Consider the following 14302-nt stretch of genomic DNA (forward strand, 5'->3'; position numbering starts at 1 on the left):
CATATTGTTTATGTGTTGTGGATATACTTTTGAAATAGTGAGTATTTTAATGTTTACAGATTGGCCCCATTGACTTCCATTGTAAGTGCCTCACTGGAACCCAGATTTTTGCTTCTTTTTTTTTTTTTAAAGAAAAGGAGTGGCAAGTTAAAATTAATTTTTGTGGTAATCATTATTATGTTACAAATACTGTCGATTGACCTGAACTTGTACTGAACCAGGAATATTCCTTTAAGCAGTTGGGTAGGTGGGTTGTTTTAAAAGAAAATACTACATGGTTTATATATTATCAACGGTGGTCGCTGTTCTGCCTCTAGAGGGTGGTGTTGTTTATTCGCCCTTACAACAGTATTATTTTTCGTCCCTCGTTTGGTCGCCTGACTGATTGTTTCGGAACTTCGGAACAAACGTCAAAAACGTCTTTCTTTCGTGGGCGGATCATTGATAACATGATGAATATTGTAGAGTGCGAGTTCTTGCTGTTAAGCTGGCTCAGTATTTAGTTGCCGGACACGCCGAGTTTGATTTTTTGAATCGTTAACTTCCTTTCCCTCCCGACACGCCATTGGAGCCATTTGGATGGAAAGAGTGAGAAAATAAGGCAAGTTATGTCCTCTTTAAAAAAATAAATAATAATAATAAAGAAGTGAAGCACGCAAGTGTCACTGAAAGTACATCGGTGACTGTAGTTACGATTTGGGTTGTAATAGTTCCATTTAAAGGAATAGTACACAATGTGCATTACGTAATAAAACGTTTATTTATTTATTTTAAACAGAGGCAAATCAAACGCCATAAATAGTGCCTTAAAAAGGAAAATAATGTCAGCCACGGTCAAAATGGTCTATTCTGTTTAGACGCTTTAGTTGACTTTATTTAATTCTGAAATGAAAAAAATATGTTTCTAGCTTTCTGACAATGTAATGAAATATATGAAGATACTAAAACTTCCTCATTTAGGCTGCTCCAGATGACAATCAGGATTTAGAAAATTGAGTGTCACTTTAAAGCTATTGATCACTCTTAAGATTTTATAGATATTACAGTATCATTTTCTGTTAATGCATGATTTTCTGTAAAGCTGCTTTAAAACGATGTGTGTTGTGAAAAGCTCTATACAAATAAAAATGACTTGACTATTGTCATTTCAGTGTTAAGCTACTGCTGCACCAGCAGTTTTTATGATGACTGTAATATATCTTTTTGATGCAACATTATTTTAGATAGAACCTATTTGCATATGTTTCTGTAAAACAAAGTTCCACAAGAAAACACATGGAAGTATATACAATTTTTTTTTTTTTTTTGTCACAGAGCAACTGCTCAATGGGAAATGAAACCACAAACCCCACATGTGGGCTTGTCTGTGTCAAGTATCCTTGGGCAGTAAGCTTACCTACATAATGTTGACAGTTGAAACGAACATAATTTGACCAGCAGGTAAAATATTCACCAAGAATTTCCATTGAAAATTTTATTGGAAGTTAAACTTCCCTGAGTTATAAACCAAAATACTAACATTTAGGGTTTGTTTCCTTAACACAAATTCTATGCCAGGATTCAATTGCGTTGTTACCTTCGATTTTCAATTGAAACATTTTAATAGTGTAGGATTACATTTAACCTGTGATGAAAGAAGAGGGTGGCAAAGACAAACCTGTAATGACGCAATTTAAGCATGGCATGAATCTAGATTTTAATGTGTGGCATGTCATTGTGAGTGTGTACCTGATCTTTATGTTTTATTTTCTCTGCTCGAACCTGTTTGATTGTTTGAGTTGTTGTTATACAGTAGCATTAAGTCATATTTAATACCAGCAACCTTTTGACACCCTCCATGTTAACAATGACTTTAAGTGACTATAGTTTACTGTAGTTTAAGTGACTGATTTTATTTTTCACTTTAGGTATGGCTTTAAAATGGATCTTTAATTTTTCGTGTCATATGTAGCAAGAACCTTGTTTGTACTTTCAGTTTCAACATGAAGTGTCTCAGTCCGGTTGGCTCATACACTGAAATGGACATTTAAATGAATATGTGCTATGCTTCCTGGTGGCTGTTTCCAATAGACAAAAATATGAGACATCCTGTCTGCAGGTAAATCATCAGGTGAACGAGTAAAACAGTGTATTTATTTAGAACTGATATATTTACAACACATTTGAATCTGCTTGTTTGTTTTTTTTGGAACTAGTCCATTAAGTCATTAAAATACCCTAGAACCTTGAATAGTTGACCACATAGGCAAATAAACCTGTGCGGTTTCTCCAAGTTCATGAGAATGTAGAAAAATACAGATCATAGCGATAGAGTAAACTAGAATCTGTTATCTCATCAGAATGCATATAGCTTGGCTTTTAAGTCACGCAGTACGATAAAGAGATGTACAGGTTTTAGGATAATCCCACTGCTTGCTTAGAAAAATGTCATATTTATTCTGTATAAAGATATTCATTATTTTTAGGAAATGTTTGTTCTTCTCTCTTAATTGGTTTGGCTTTGGTATGTTTAAAACGACAGTATTTCTTTACATTCCAAATGATGATTGATTGATTTTTCAGGTTTGTGGAATAGGACAACACGTTATCAAAATGTGTGTTTCCAACTGCAAGCTAAATTCGATTGCATTCTTACTAGGGATGTGCACAAGTAATTGATTAATCGAGTACTTGTTCAGCTTTACATATTCTACAAGTAAAAACACTACTCGAATATTGCAATTTGATTTTCCTGTGTGCTTTTGCCTGCCATGGGCAACATTAAAACTATCTCTCTCAACTTAATCTTGCTGCTCTCCCAAAAAGAAAATTCTGCCATTATTTAAAGTGATTTGTATCGCTTCAGAAGACATGGAAAGTATGTTTCTAAGTGTGAGTGCAAATTTTAATCTAGATTTGTTTATGCATAGTGCTAATTTTTTCATAAGAAAAACAGATTCAAAAGTTGAAGGTTGAACTTCAATTCTAAATTTCAAGTAATCGATGACTTGTTCTTTTTATGTATACAAAATTACTCGAAATGTCCATCCCTGCACTAACATGAAGGTAGACCAATATGATTTTTGTTTTTGTTTTTAATGCACTCTGGAATGTGTAGATTTTGTGCTCCTAAAGGGAATTCAAAATGCATTAAATTTTTCTGCACAGAGAGATATTTATCAGTACTCAATACTCATTTTCTCTCTGAAGTCTCCCTGAGCTGCTGCAAAAAGGCCTTAATCTGCATCTTATAGGTCCTGCACAGCATTATCTAAAAATACCTTTTCCCCCTTAGAGGGGAAGGATAATGGCACCCACCCATAGAACAAGTGTGTGTTTCACTTGACAGAGGGAGTGTGTGGAAGTAGCATATGAAAAGAGAACGTCCCTGTTTGCTCCCACCCAGTTGGAGAGAAGCAGAGGGGAGGATGAAAGAGAGAGAGGAAAAGAGAGGTGGAGACTCATCGCTTGGCCGCCCAGACTGAGGCTTCTCTCTGTGCTCATGCCACACTTGATTAGTGACTCTGAGGGGCCTTTCTTCTGTCATGCAAGGACCAAAGAGCCCTCTGGAGCTAATGTGGATATACCTTAGTGCTTCTAAAATGAGCAGTCAGCGGTAGTAGAACCTCTTTCTTATGCTGTGGTATGTTTATGTTCTGCATAGGACCAGAATGGAGAGTTCACATCAGAATCAGGTGTGCGTAGTGGTACGGAAGTGTTCTAAGGACCTGTTGCATCTGTGAGCCGTTGCCTGTGAGTCCCAGATCGTGAGAGAACATAGGATGGAAGACCACCCTAACTGCCCCAATGTCAGCATTCCCTGCTACAATGAGCAGAGAGACAAGAAGAAACGCTATACTGTGAGTCACATGACCTTACTGGATGTTCTGATATAAATTGTGAGAGCTTTGGGTTTCTGTGTTTTAATATCATGTTTTGGCATCAGAATTATTAGCTTTTTTAATCCTTGTCTTGTTAGGTTTACAAAGTAATGGTCAATGTTGGAAGGCATGAGTGGTTTGTATTCCGGAGATATGCAGAATTTGACAAACTGTACAACACAGTAAGTTAATTGTTTTAGTCACACATTTCTAGTCTATGTAAATGTCCATAAACATTTAAAACTTAGGATTTAGAGTTGAAAGTACATTTTTGGATAGATTTGAATACAGTTAATCACAGTGTGTTTCTTATGAAATATTCACATATAAACAGTTCAAAGTATTTTTTTTTTTCTTCTTTTGGTATATATCTGCAGAAAGAATATTTTAGAGTATCAATTTGTAAAATATCTAAATCAGACTCATGTAAAAAAAATTATAATGTATTCTTCCACAGTTGAAAAAGCAGTTTCCTGCTCTGAATTTGAAGATTCCTGCTAAGAGAATATTTGGGGACAACTTTGACCCAGGTACTTCAGATAGCAGAAATTGTTCAGAACATGTTTGACAGATCCTTGATTTCCTATGAAATAAAACTAATATTGTGTAGACCCCACTGTAACCATTTGTCTTCTTGTGGGTGTACGTTAGTGGCTTTGCTTCATTATGTATAACAGACATAATGTGTATTTGCCAAATTAGATTATCCAGCAGAGTTCCATACAGAAATTCAACTGTGCCTAATCCACCCTGACCCAAGCCTATAAAATCTTTTTCCCTAATTAATCTAGAGTTATGCTCAGACAATCTGGCAACAATGTTCCGTGCATAAATACCACAATGAGATGTGCACCCAAGTACCTTAAAATATTAATTAGAATTTTTACCATACAGTTTTACAGTTGTGTTTGGCCATTGTGCAACCAATTATGTGGCCAGTATGTGTTCAAGATTTTTTGAATGCAGAAATCATGGGTCGAGTCATTGAAAGCATGTGCGAATATTGTGAACATGTCTAAAGGAACATGTCCTAATTTTTCTTCTCACCCATTGTTAAGATTTTCTTTCTCTCTCCCTATCCTCTCTTTTTCTCTGCTGGAGAACACCAGTCTAATTATTTAGGACATATTTTACAGTAGTACCCCCATTCTCCCCTTAGAAACTGAGGAGGTTAGTGAGTGGTTGCTATGTAGTAAAAGCTGCTGTCAAAATGGACGGCATAGATTAGTAATTTTCTGTCAGAGGTGATGCTATACACATTTCAATATAAGCATATTATTTCTGATTTATATATTTTGTGTGATTCGCAGAGTTTATAAAACAGAGAAGAGCAGGGCTACATGAGTTCATTCAGAGGATTGTGTCCCATCCACTGCTCAGCAACCAGTGAGTATATCAGCCAATTATTTTTAGTGCTTTACTTTCAGTAACTGTTAACACTCATGGTGTCCATGCATCTCGATTTATGTTGAATTTTAATGTATTTGAGTGGGCTTTGTGATGGAAACAAGCCAAAACCAGTCAAAGTAATATCTTGCTCTCTGAATATCTCTCCGAACTTTGAACACAAAGCCAGTTTTATTGTATCTTGCGATTCCATGCCAAATAAAAGATGCATATATTTTTTAATTCTGTGTAATATTCACTATGGTTACGGTTCATGTTACAGAGAACTGTTGATGTTAGCTCACATTTCTGCTCACAGCTGTGGCTTTGTGTTGTCTCAGTCTGACTTCTAACATGTGAATATTCACGCATTTCAAATGCGCAGTTCCGATGTCAGAGTCTTTCTACACATGGACAAATCGAGAAACTTCTCCGATGCCTCAGAGGATGAAGATGACAAGGTTTGTATTTCTACTGATATTACATTTTAAAATATACAATTTATTGAGTAAGTGGTCTTGGTAGTCCATTTTCTTTTTATCTCGTGAGAAATTCGGCTGTTGACTGTGATATGTTAACATGCATTGAATGTTTACAGTAACATGAAGTACATGTTTTGAATTGAGTCATAGCTAGCCACAACTAGTCTTGGTAATTTGTCATATCTTTACAGAGTAACTCAACCTCTAGAAACATTAACCTGGGGCCATCTGCAAATCCACAGTAAGTACCGCTTCTGTACTACTCTAGTTTACTCTTGAAACTTGGCATTGCAATACTGCAAATATTGATGGCACTTGATACATTGCTTGTGATGCTTCTTGTTTCTAAGTCACTTTGGATAAAAGCATCTACTAAATGATTACTGTACATGAAAATGTAAATGTTTTTTTACTTTTTGCTTTGTATAGTGACACGAATACCCATTTATCTAAAAAGAAAAAAAAAAGGGAAATACAGAATGTCTGACAGAATTGTAGTTTAATTAATAGCACACATGGCTTATTGTGTTTTAACATTGATCACCATATTTATTTCCCATAGTGCAAAGCCCAGTGACTTTGACTTTCTTAAAGTCATAGGAAAGGGAAGCTTTGGAAAGGTATGTTTTCTTTTTAAAGGGATAGTTCACCCAAAAATAAACCAATTCTCTAATCATTTACTAACCTTAATGCCATCCAAGATGTGTATGACTTTCTGTCTCCTGCAGAACACAAACAAAGATTTTAAGAAGAATATCTCAGCTCTGTAGGTCCATACGATGCAAGTGAATGGTGATCAGGCCTTTGAAGCCCCAAAAAACAGATAAAGTCAGCATAAACATAATCCATCAGACTCCAGTGGTTTAATCAATGTCTTCTGAAGTGATCCAGTTGGTTTTGAATGAGAACAGACCAAAATATAACTCCTTTTTCACAGTACATCTTGCCATTGCAGTCTCTAGGCACAATCATGATTTCAAGCTAGATTAAACTTCCTATAACGCCATTTAGCGCTCTGTGCATGCGTTGAGCACTAGGAAGTGTAATCGAGAAATCATGATCATGCCTAATGACTGCAGTGGCTTGATGTAGAGTGAAAAAAGTTACATTTTGGTCTGTTCTCACCCAAAACCAACTGGATCACTTCAGAAGATATTGATTAAACCATTGGAGTCTTATGGATTACTTTTATGTTGACTTTATCCTTTTTGGATCTTCAAAGGCTTGATCATCATTCAAATGCATTGTATGGACCTACAGAGCAGAGATATTCTTCTAAAAATCTTCGTTTGTGTTCAACAGAAGAGAGAACATCTGAGATGTCATGAGGGCGTGTAAATGATGAGAGAATTTTCATTTTTGGGTGAACTATTACTTTGAATATACTGCCAATAATGGTGTTAATTGTCTGAAGCTGTAATCAGCCTTTTAGTTTGTGAGAGAAAGTGGGAAAGTGAAATCTTGTGTGTTCAGTGCACAGTATGTATCAGTTACTGAAAGCTCTGAATGTTACTCGGGCTTAATAAATTCTCTGTTTTGTTTGCTGTATGGTTAGCCATAATGTTTTGGTTCCAAGTTGTGGACTTTCCATTTAGGAAGTGAGATTTCTCAGTTTAAGTTGCTCATGAACTGCCATAGTGGAAGTTGAAAGTGTTGCTAACCCACCGTGTCCTCTCCCTCACAAAGGTTCTCCTCGCAAAGAGGAAACGGGATGGGAAGTGTTACGCCGTCAAAGTCTTGCAAAAAAAGGTCATTTTAAACAGGAGAGAGGTAATTGAATGAAATGGAGGAAAACAGCAGGGACCAATTTTGAGATACACTATATTGCCAAAAGTATTCGCTCACCCATCCAAATAATTGAATTCAGGTGTTCCAATCACTTCCATGGCCACAGGTGTATAAAATGAAGCACCTAGGCATGCAGACTGCTTCTACAAACATTTGTGAAAGAATGGGCCGCTCCCAGGAGCTCAGTGAATTCCAGTGTGGTACTGTGATAGGATGCCACCTGTGCAACAAGTCCAGTTGTGAAATTTCCTCGCTACTAAATATTCCACAGTCAACTGTCAGTGGTATTATAACAAAGTGGAAGCGATTGGGAATGACAGCAACTCAGCCACGAAGTGGTAGGCCACGTAAAATGACAGAGCGGGGTCAGCGGATGCTGAGGCGCATAGTGCGCAGAGGTCGCCAACTTTCTGCAGAGTCAATCGCTACAGACCTCCAAAGTTCATGTGGCCTTCAGATTAGCTCAAGAACAGTGCGTAGAGAGCTTCATGGAATGGGTTTCCATGGCCGAGCAGCTGCATCCAAGCCATACATCACCAAGTGCAATGCAAAGCGTCGGATGCAGTGGTGTAAAGCACGCTGCCACTGGACTCTAGAGCAGTGGAGACGCGTTCTCTGGAGTGACGAATCACACTTCTCCATCTGGCAATTTGATGGATGAGTCTGGGTTTGGCGGTTGCCAGGAGAACGGTACTTGTCTGACTGCATTGTGCCAACTGTGAAGTTTGGTGGAGGGGGATTATGGTGTGGGGTTGTTTTTCAGGAGCTGGGCTTGGCCCCTTAGTTCCAGTGAAAGGAACTCTGAATGCTTCAGCATACCAAGAGATTTTGGACAATTCCATGCTCCCAACTTTGTGGGAACAGTTTGGGGATGGCCCCTTCCTGTTCCAACATGACTGCGCACCAGTGCACAAAGCAAGGTCCATAAAGACATGGATGAGCGAGTTTGGTGTGGAAGAACTTGACTGGCCTGCACAGAGTCCTGACCTCAACCCGATAGAGCACCTTTGGGATGAATTAGAGTGAAGACTGCGAGCCAGGCCTTCTTGTCCAACATCAGTGTCTGACCTCACAAATGCGCTTCTGGAAGAATGGTCAAAAATTCCCATAAACACACTCCTAAACCTTGTGGAAAGCCTTCCCAGAAGAGTTGAAGCTGTTATAGCTGCAAAGGGTGGGCCGACGTCATATTAAACCCTATGGATTAAGAATGGGATGTCTCTTAAGTTCATATGCGTCTAAAGGCAGATGAGCGAATACTTTTGGCAATATAGTGTACATTAGGATATATTTTTCTTGTTTTAAAACCCAAACTTTATTTGTACTTGCTCTCTTATGTATGCATTTAGACATTTCATTAATGAATGCCCCGATATCCTTTTTCATGCCAGCAAAAGCACATAATGGCTGAGCGTAATGTATTGCTGAAGAATGTTAAACACCCCTTCCTGGTTGGACTTCATTATTCCTTTCAGACAACAGACAAGTTATACTTCGTCCTGGATTTTGTCAATGGTGGAGAAGTGAGTATTTGTTGTTGCTGACACACTGAAACAGAGTTACAAACTTATTTCCAAGGCTGACATCTGTACTGTCATCATATCACTAAATCCACTGTGGCAGATGAAACAAATATGTTATAAACAGATCTATCGCTGACAATGACATTTGTTAAAATGAAGGTCCTAATAAGGAAGTGTTAGGGATGTAAATGAGATGGTGAGGCCAACTATATTGACTTCGCTAATTATAGGCCATTTTGGTATTTTGTATGGTTCCTATTCACATGCTCATTTAAATATGGTAAAACCTCTGGTCTGACTTCCTCTTTTCAGCTAAAGGTATGCTGACCACATTTTAAAAGTCAGCTAATTAAAAACCACAAAAATCATTCGCATTATGAGACCGTCTACAGAGCAGCCTGGCAGAATGACATTCAAGCCTTTGATAGGTAGCCTAAATATTTGGCCTTTGAATAGCCCAGTTCTGCATTTTTACAAGTGTGAAGTATATTGACATTTTTTGACTTCCCATTACAGCTGTTCTTTCACCTCCAAAAAGAGCGAACCTTCCCTGAACCCAGAGCTAAATTCTACATTGCTGAGATGGGGAGCGCTCTGGGTTACCTGCATTCTCTAAACATTGTTTACAGGTAAATACAGCTTTTCTGAAGGATCCTTTATGCTGTAATTGTTAGGTTGACAGTTAATAGTTAAAGTGTGTGAGAATACTGAGAGGCACAAATGTTTTACAGACACATTCAAAACCACCTCTCTTCACCTTTCATAGATTTTACTGTTAACTCGACTTCAGTCATCCCCACTTCCATTAGCAGTGTTTTTGCTTGAATTTACCACATTAAATGTGCACTCAGTAATATTTTGTTTACGTTATGCAAACACCTAGCGGCGTAGTTCTTGATACTGATGCCATTTTAGAAATGTGTTATTTGCAGTCAGCCATGATTAATTTATTCTGCCAGTGAAAACGTCCAATTACAGAAGATTAGATAAAGTGAGTAATATTCAGCTGTTCATATGTGCGCCCAACACCATATAGAATAAAGCAGCTTTTTTTAAAGACTGATATACTTGAGTCTTCTCATGTAAGTGTGCATCACTTTAAAAAAAGTAAAAAATACTATTTATTTCTTTGTTTAAATGTTTAGCAATTAGCAGATAAGTAAATCTTTAAATGCATTGAAATAGTTTTGATTTACTGTAGTCATTTGAAAACATTAATTAGGCATGCTCACATTTGAAATGGTCATCATATAAGCATAGTCTGTTTTCATAGCTTATACACTCACTGAGCACTTATTAGAAACACCTGTACACCTACATATTCATGCGATTATCTAATCAGCCAATCATGTGGCAGCAGTGCAGTGCATAAAATCGTGCAGAGACAGGTCAGGAGCTTCAGTTAATGTTCACATCTACCATCAGAATGGGGAAAAAATGTGATATGATGTTGGTGCCAGACGGGCTGGTTTGAGTATTTCTGTAACTGCTGATCTCCTGGGATTTTCATGCACAATAGTCTCTAAAGTTTATTCAGAATGGCAACAAAAAACATCCAGTGAGTGGCAGTGCTGCGCACGGAAATGCCTTGTTGATGAGAGAGGTCAACGGAGAATGGCCAGACTGGTTCAAGCTGACAGAAAGGCTATAGTATCTCAGATAACCACTCTGTACAGTTGTAGTGAGCAGAACAGCATCTCAGAGTGCACAACACATCAAACCTTGTAGTGGATGGCCTACAACAGCAGAACACGTCGGGCACTTTATTAGGACCGTAGTGTTCCTAATAAAGTACTCAGTGAGTGTACGTTCTTAATGTGAATTAAATGCATTAGGAATTTCCTGTGTTCATATCTGTCTTGTATTAAATGGCCTATAATTCATTGTTTGTGTTTTTTCTGTGTGATGAACTGTTCCTGACTAAAAACATATTTTCTCATGCTAACAAGTTTAGTGTTTTTGTGTTCTCAGGGATTTGAAACCAGAAAATATCCTGCTCGACTCTCAAGTAAGAATTCTCTTTTTACAACTTTTATCATTTCCAGAGCATAGCTGAACAAAGTTGTCACAGTTCCAGAGGAAACCAAGTAATCTGCACTTGCTGTGAAAGTATAACAAACTTTTTTGATATCCAGAGATGAGGCGTTCATTTAAGCACAAGTGTTGCTTTGGCCAGCCAAATAAAATATTCCAGTGAAACTTGAGACTTGTTTTAATTTGTAAGAATGTCTGATATTGGGTTGAGTTTTATTTGTGCATTTCCTATAGAATCTGATGATATTATGAGAGGTGTACAGGACTTTGGCAAATATTCCAGTCAGACAAAAGATTCTTTAAATCTGAGAAGAATAGGCCTCTTGTGTGGTATCTTACTTCCTGAAAACATTGCCATCTCTTGTCTGTTAAGGGACATATAGTTTTGACTGACTTTGGACTGTGTAAGGAGGGCATCTCCCAAGCAGATACAACAACCACATTTTGTGGAACACCTGAGGTATTCTTATCTGAATGCAGATATTATCAATTTCAATCACGTGATTTGCATGTATGTATTTTTGACTTTTTATTTGAAAATTTTCATAAGTGATGATCGGTGTATTTTGCTAACTTTAACCAGTTGCTTCATGTAAGAGTTTTAAAAAACTATGCCTATTGTGACTGTCATGTTATGCAATTTTCATGTTTTGGAAATTGTTTTGGTGACAGCTTGTTTTGTTGCATTGCAATGTCAATGTTCAGATTCAGTGATTATGGCACAGTTAATTATCTAGCATCATGGAAATGTTCTTGGTCAGGCCTATAGTCCTCAAATTGACACTTGTATTTTCTTGAGTACTTGGGTACATGAACTGTCTTACACTGAAGATCCTTGAATAGTGCAGTTAAATAATGTTTTTAAAGCTATATTTACATTCTTGTGCATTCTTGATAGTATCTAGCTCCAGAAGTACTCCGGAAACAACCCTATGATAACACAGTGGACTGGTGGTGCCTGGGTTCTGTGCTCTATGAAATGCTGTATGGGCTGGTGAGATACCAATTGACTTGAAAATGCCTGGCTGTGAATGAAAATCCAACATATATAAAGGCAATGATGCATAAATCTTGTTTTACCTTTATGCCCTCAACAGCCACCATTCTATAGCAAGGACACACATGAGATGTATGACAACATTCTTCATAAGGAGCTGGTAATGCGCCCTGGGGCATCCACAGCTGCATGGTCCATCCTTCAGGCCCTGCTGGAGAAAGACCACTGCAAGAGGCTTGGCTATGGAAATGACTTTGTGAGCTGTTTAACCTCTTCTTGCTGCTGCTTCACCCCCTTGTGGAAGATTGTCAAACATTTCATTTAGAAATCTTAATACAGTGGGTATGCAAAATGTGCTGATCCTGTTCTAATCTTTCTAGAATGAAGTCAAAGGGCATGAATTTTTCTCATCCATCAACTGGGATGATCTTGAACAGAAAAAGCTCCCACCCCCATTCAACCCTAGTGTGGTAAGACTTGACCGCATATTTTACCAAGTTTCAAGAAGTTATCTATACCAGTCTATGCAAACTTGTGCTGCTGTCACATGCTCACTGTGATCGAAACATGTTAGAATTATAACTTTAATTATTCTTTAATTATACTACATACTCAACGCTGAGTGGATTATTTCTGAAATGTAAACTGGTACTGATTAAAAATTACACGATTTAAAGTGCAGTCAGTAGTGTAATTTTTTTTAATGCTTGTCTGTGCTGTCTTAACTTATTGAAAATAAATGTGAATAAGTTTTAATAATTCTGAACCGTTCCTAAAATCAAATCAAATCATAAACTAATTTCAGATTTCACGATGCATCATAATGGTTGGATAAAGCATCGTAATCAAGTTGAATATTGAAATATTTTACACCCCTCATGCTAAGCAGAAAATGATGCACTAGTTATTTCCATTGGCTGATTGGTAATGTAATCAAGAATGTAATTATGTAATCCATAAAAATTTACTGTAACTGTATGAACATTATAAAATGTAATGGATTCTAATTACATGAACTCGATTATTGCAATCTGATTACATAATCCAGATTACATGTAATTTGATACCATCCAGCACTCTTTATACTTTAATTACAAGAGAATCAAAAAGTAACCTTTCTGATGTTGTTTTACAGGAATCCCAGTATGACATCTCAAACTTTGATCCAGAGTTTACAGAGGAAACTGTGCCGAACTCTGTGTGCTTCTCTTCAGGGCAGTCAATAGTTAACGCTAGTGTATTGGAGGCTGACGATGCTTTCCTGGGATTTTCCTACGCTCCACCATCAGAAGATTCTTTCCTGTAACTCCGATCCTCAGAGAGTTGCATGAAATGGTTATGCTGTGATCACTCACTCTCTCTCTCTCTCTCTCTCTCTCTGATGAAAGGGAAGAATTTAACAAATGTGATGTCCCGATCCGAGGGGAGACCCTTGTGTTAGTCGACAGAAGCAGTGAACCTTTTGGGGTGCAGGGTGTTTCAAACATTATTTTTATGCTTGAATAACAAAATTCTATTTTGTATAACATTGAACGCCTTACCCTGAGACAGCTCAGGGGCTGAAGTGTAATATTGATATTTTTGGTCTTTTTTCCTCAGAATTATTTTCTATGGATAGTTAATTGTATCAAAGAAAACTGGATGATATTTGTAAAGCAAGCATCCACTTTATGACACATTCCTAGTTTTCACCCCATTTCTTATACTTGATTGTAATAATGTGCAGTGTATGACCAAATGTGCTATTGTAGCTTAGTCTATTATTAGAAAGATGCTATGGAAAAAATACATTTATATTGTGTCAGCCAAAGCAATTGAATTGCTAATTGACACTTTAAATCATAATGTATTACCCTTTATACCGTTTCATAAACTGTATATGTGAAAGAATTATAATATGGGCAGAGCTCTAAGTTTGGGCTGCATTCTGAAATCATAACTAACCCTATGAGTGACTCCATCAAACAGTTATAGTACCGTGTAAATTGAACATTTGTAGCGATTGCATCTTAGTTTTTAATGAGTTAAAATACTCACACACAAATTAACCACTACTTTATTTGCCTCCTCCTGGTTATATGATGGGACCTCATAGTGCCTACTGACATATAAATGATGTACTGTACAAGTAAATACCTTCTCTTGAATCACTTCGCGTGTTTGAGACATCTCATTTACATACATTTGCATATAGTTATGACGTGCGCGAGCTTCCCGCGCAGCATCAGACTC

The 14302-nt window shown here is 37.3% G+C and overlaps 1 protein-coding gene across 2 annotated transcripts; it reads left to right on the forward strand.

Annotated features, from left to right (window-relative positions):
- The first annotated feature begins 332 nt into the window (after window positions 1-332).
- LOC127432082 (serine/threonine-protein kinase Sgk3-like) lies at window positions 333-14201 on the forward strand. Of its 2 annotated transcripts, XM_051682879.1 has the most exons (18): window positions 1313-1440; window positions 1976-2098; window positions 3644-3839; window positions 3959-4042; window positions 4318-4390; window positions 5171-5246; window positions 5632-5707; window positions 5920-5969; window positions 6291-6348; window positions 7415-7498; window positions 8908-9039; window positions 9556-9668; window positions 11011-11047; window positions 11447-11533; window positions 11972-12067; window positions 12171-12326; window positions 12451-12540; window positions 13206-14201. In XM_051682879.1, exons 3-18 carry the CDS (start codon window positions 3762-3764, stop codon window positions 13374-13376), a joined length of 1461 nt encoding a protein of 486 aa, XP_051538839.1. In that variant the 5' UTR covers window positions 1313-1440; window positions 1976-2098; window positions 3644-3761; the 3' UTR covers window positions 13377-14201. The 2 variants fall into 2 exon arrangements, with proteins under 2 accessions (XP_051538840.1, XP_051538839.1); XM_051682880.1 differs by lacking the exons at window positions 1313-1440; window positions 1976-2098 and adding an exon at window positions 333-601.
- Window positions 14202-14302: the final 101 nt, after the last annotated feature.

This window comes from Myxocyprinus asiaticus, chromosome 41 (genome assembly GCF_019703515.2).
Source record: "Myxocyprinus asiaticus isolate MX2 ecotype Aquarium Trade chromosome 41, UBuf_Myxa_2, whole genome shotgun sequence".
NCBI lineage: Eukaryota > Metazoa > Chordata > Actinopteri > Cypriniformes > Catostomidae > Myxocyprinus > Myxocyprinus asiaticus.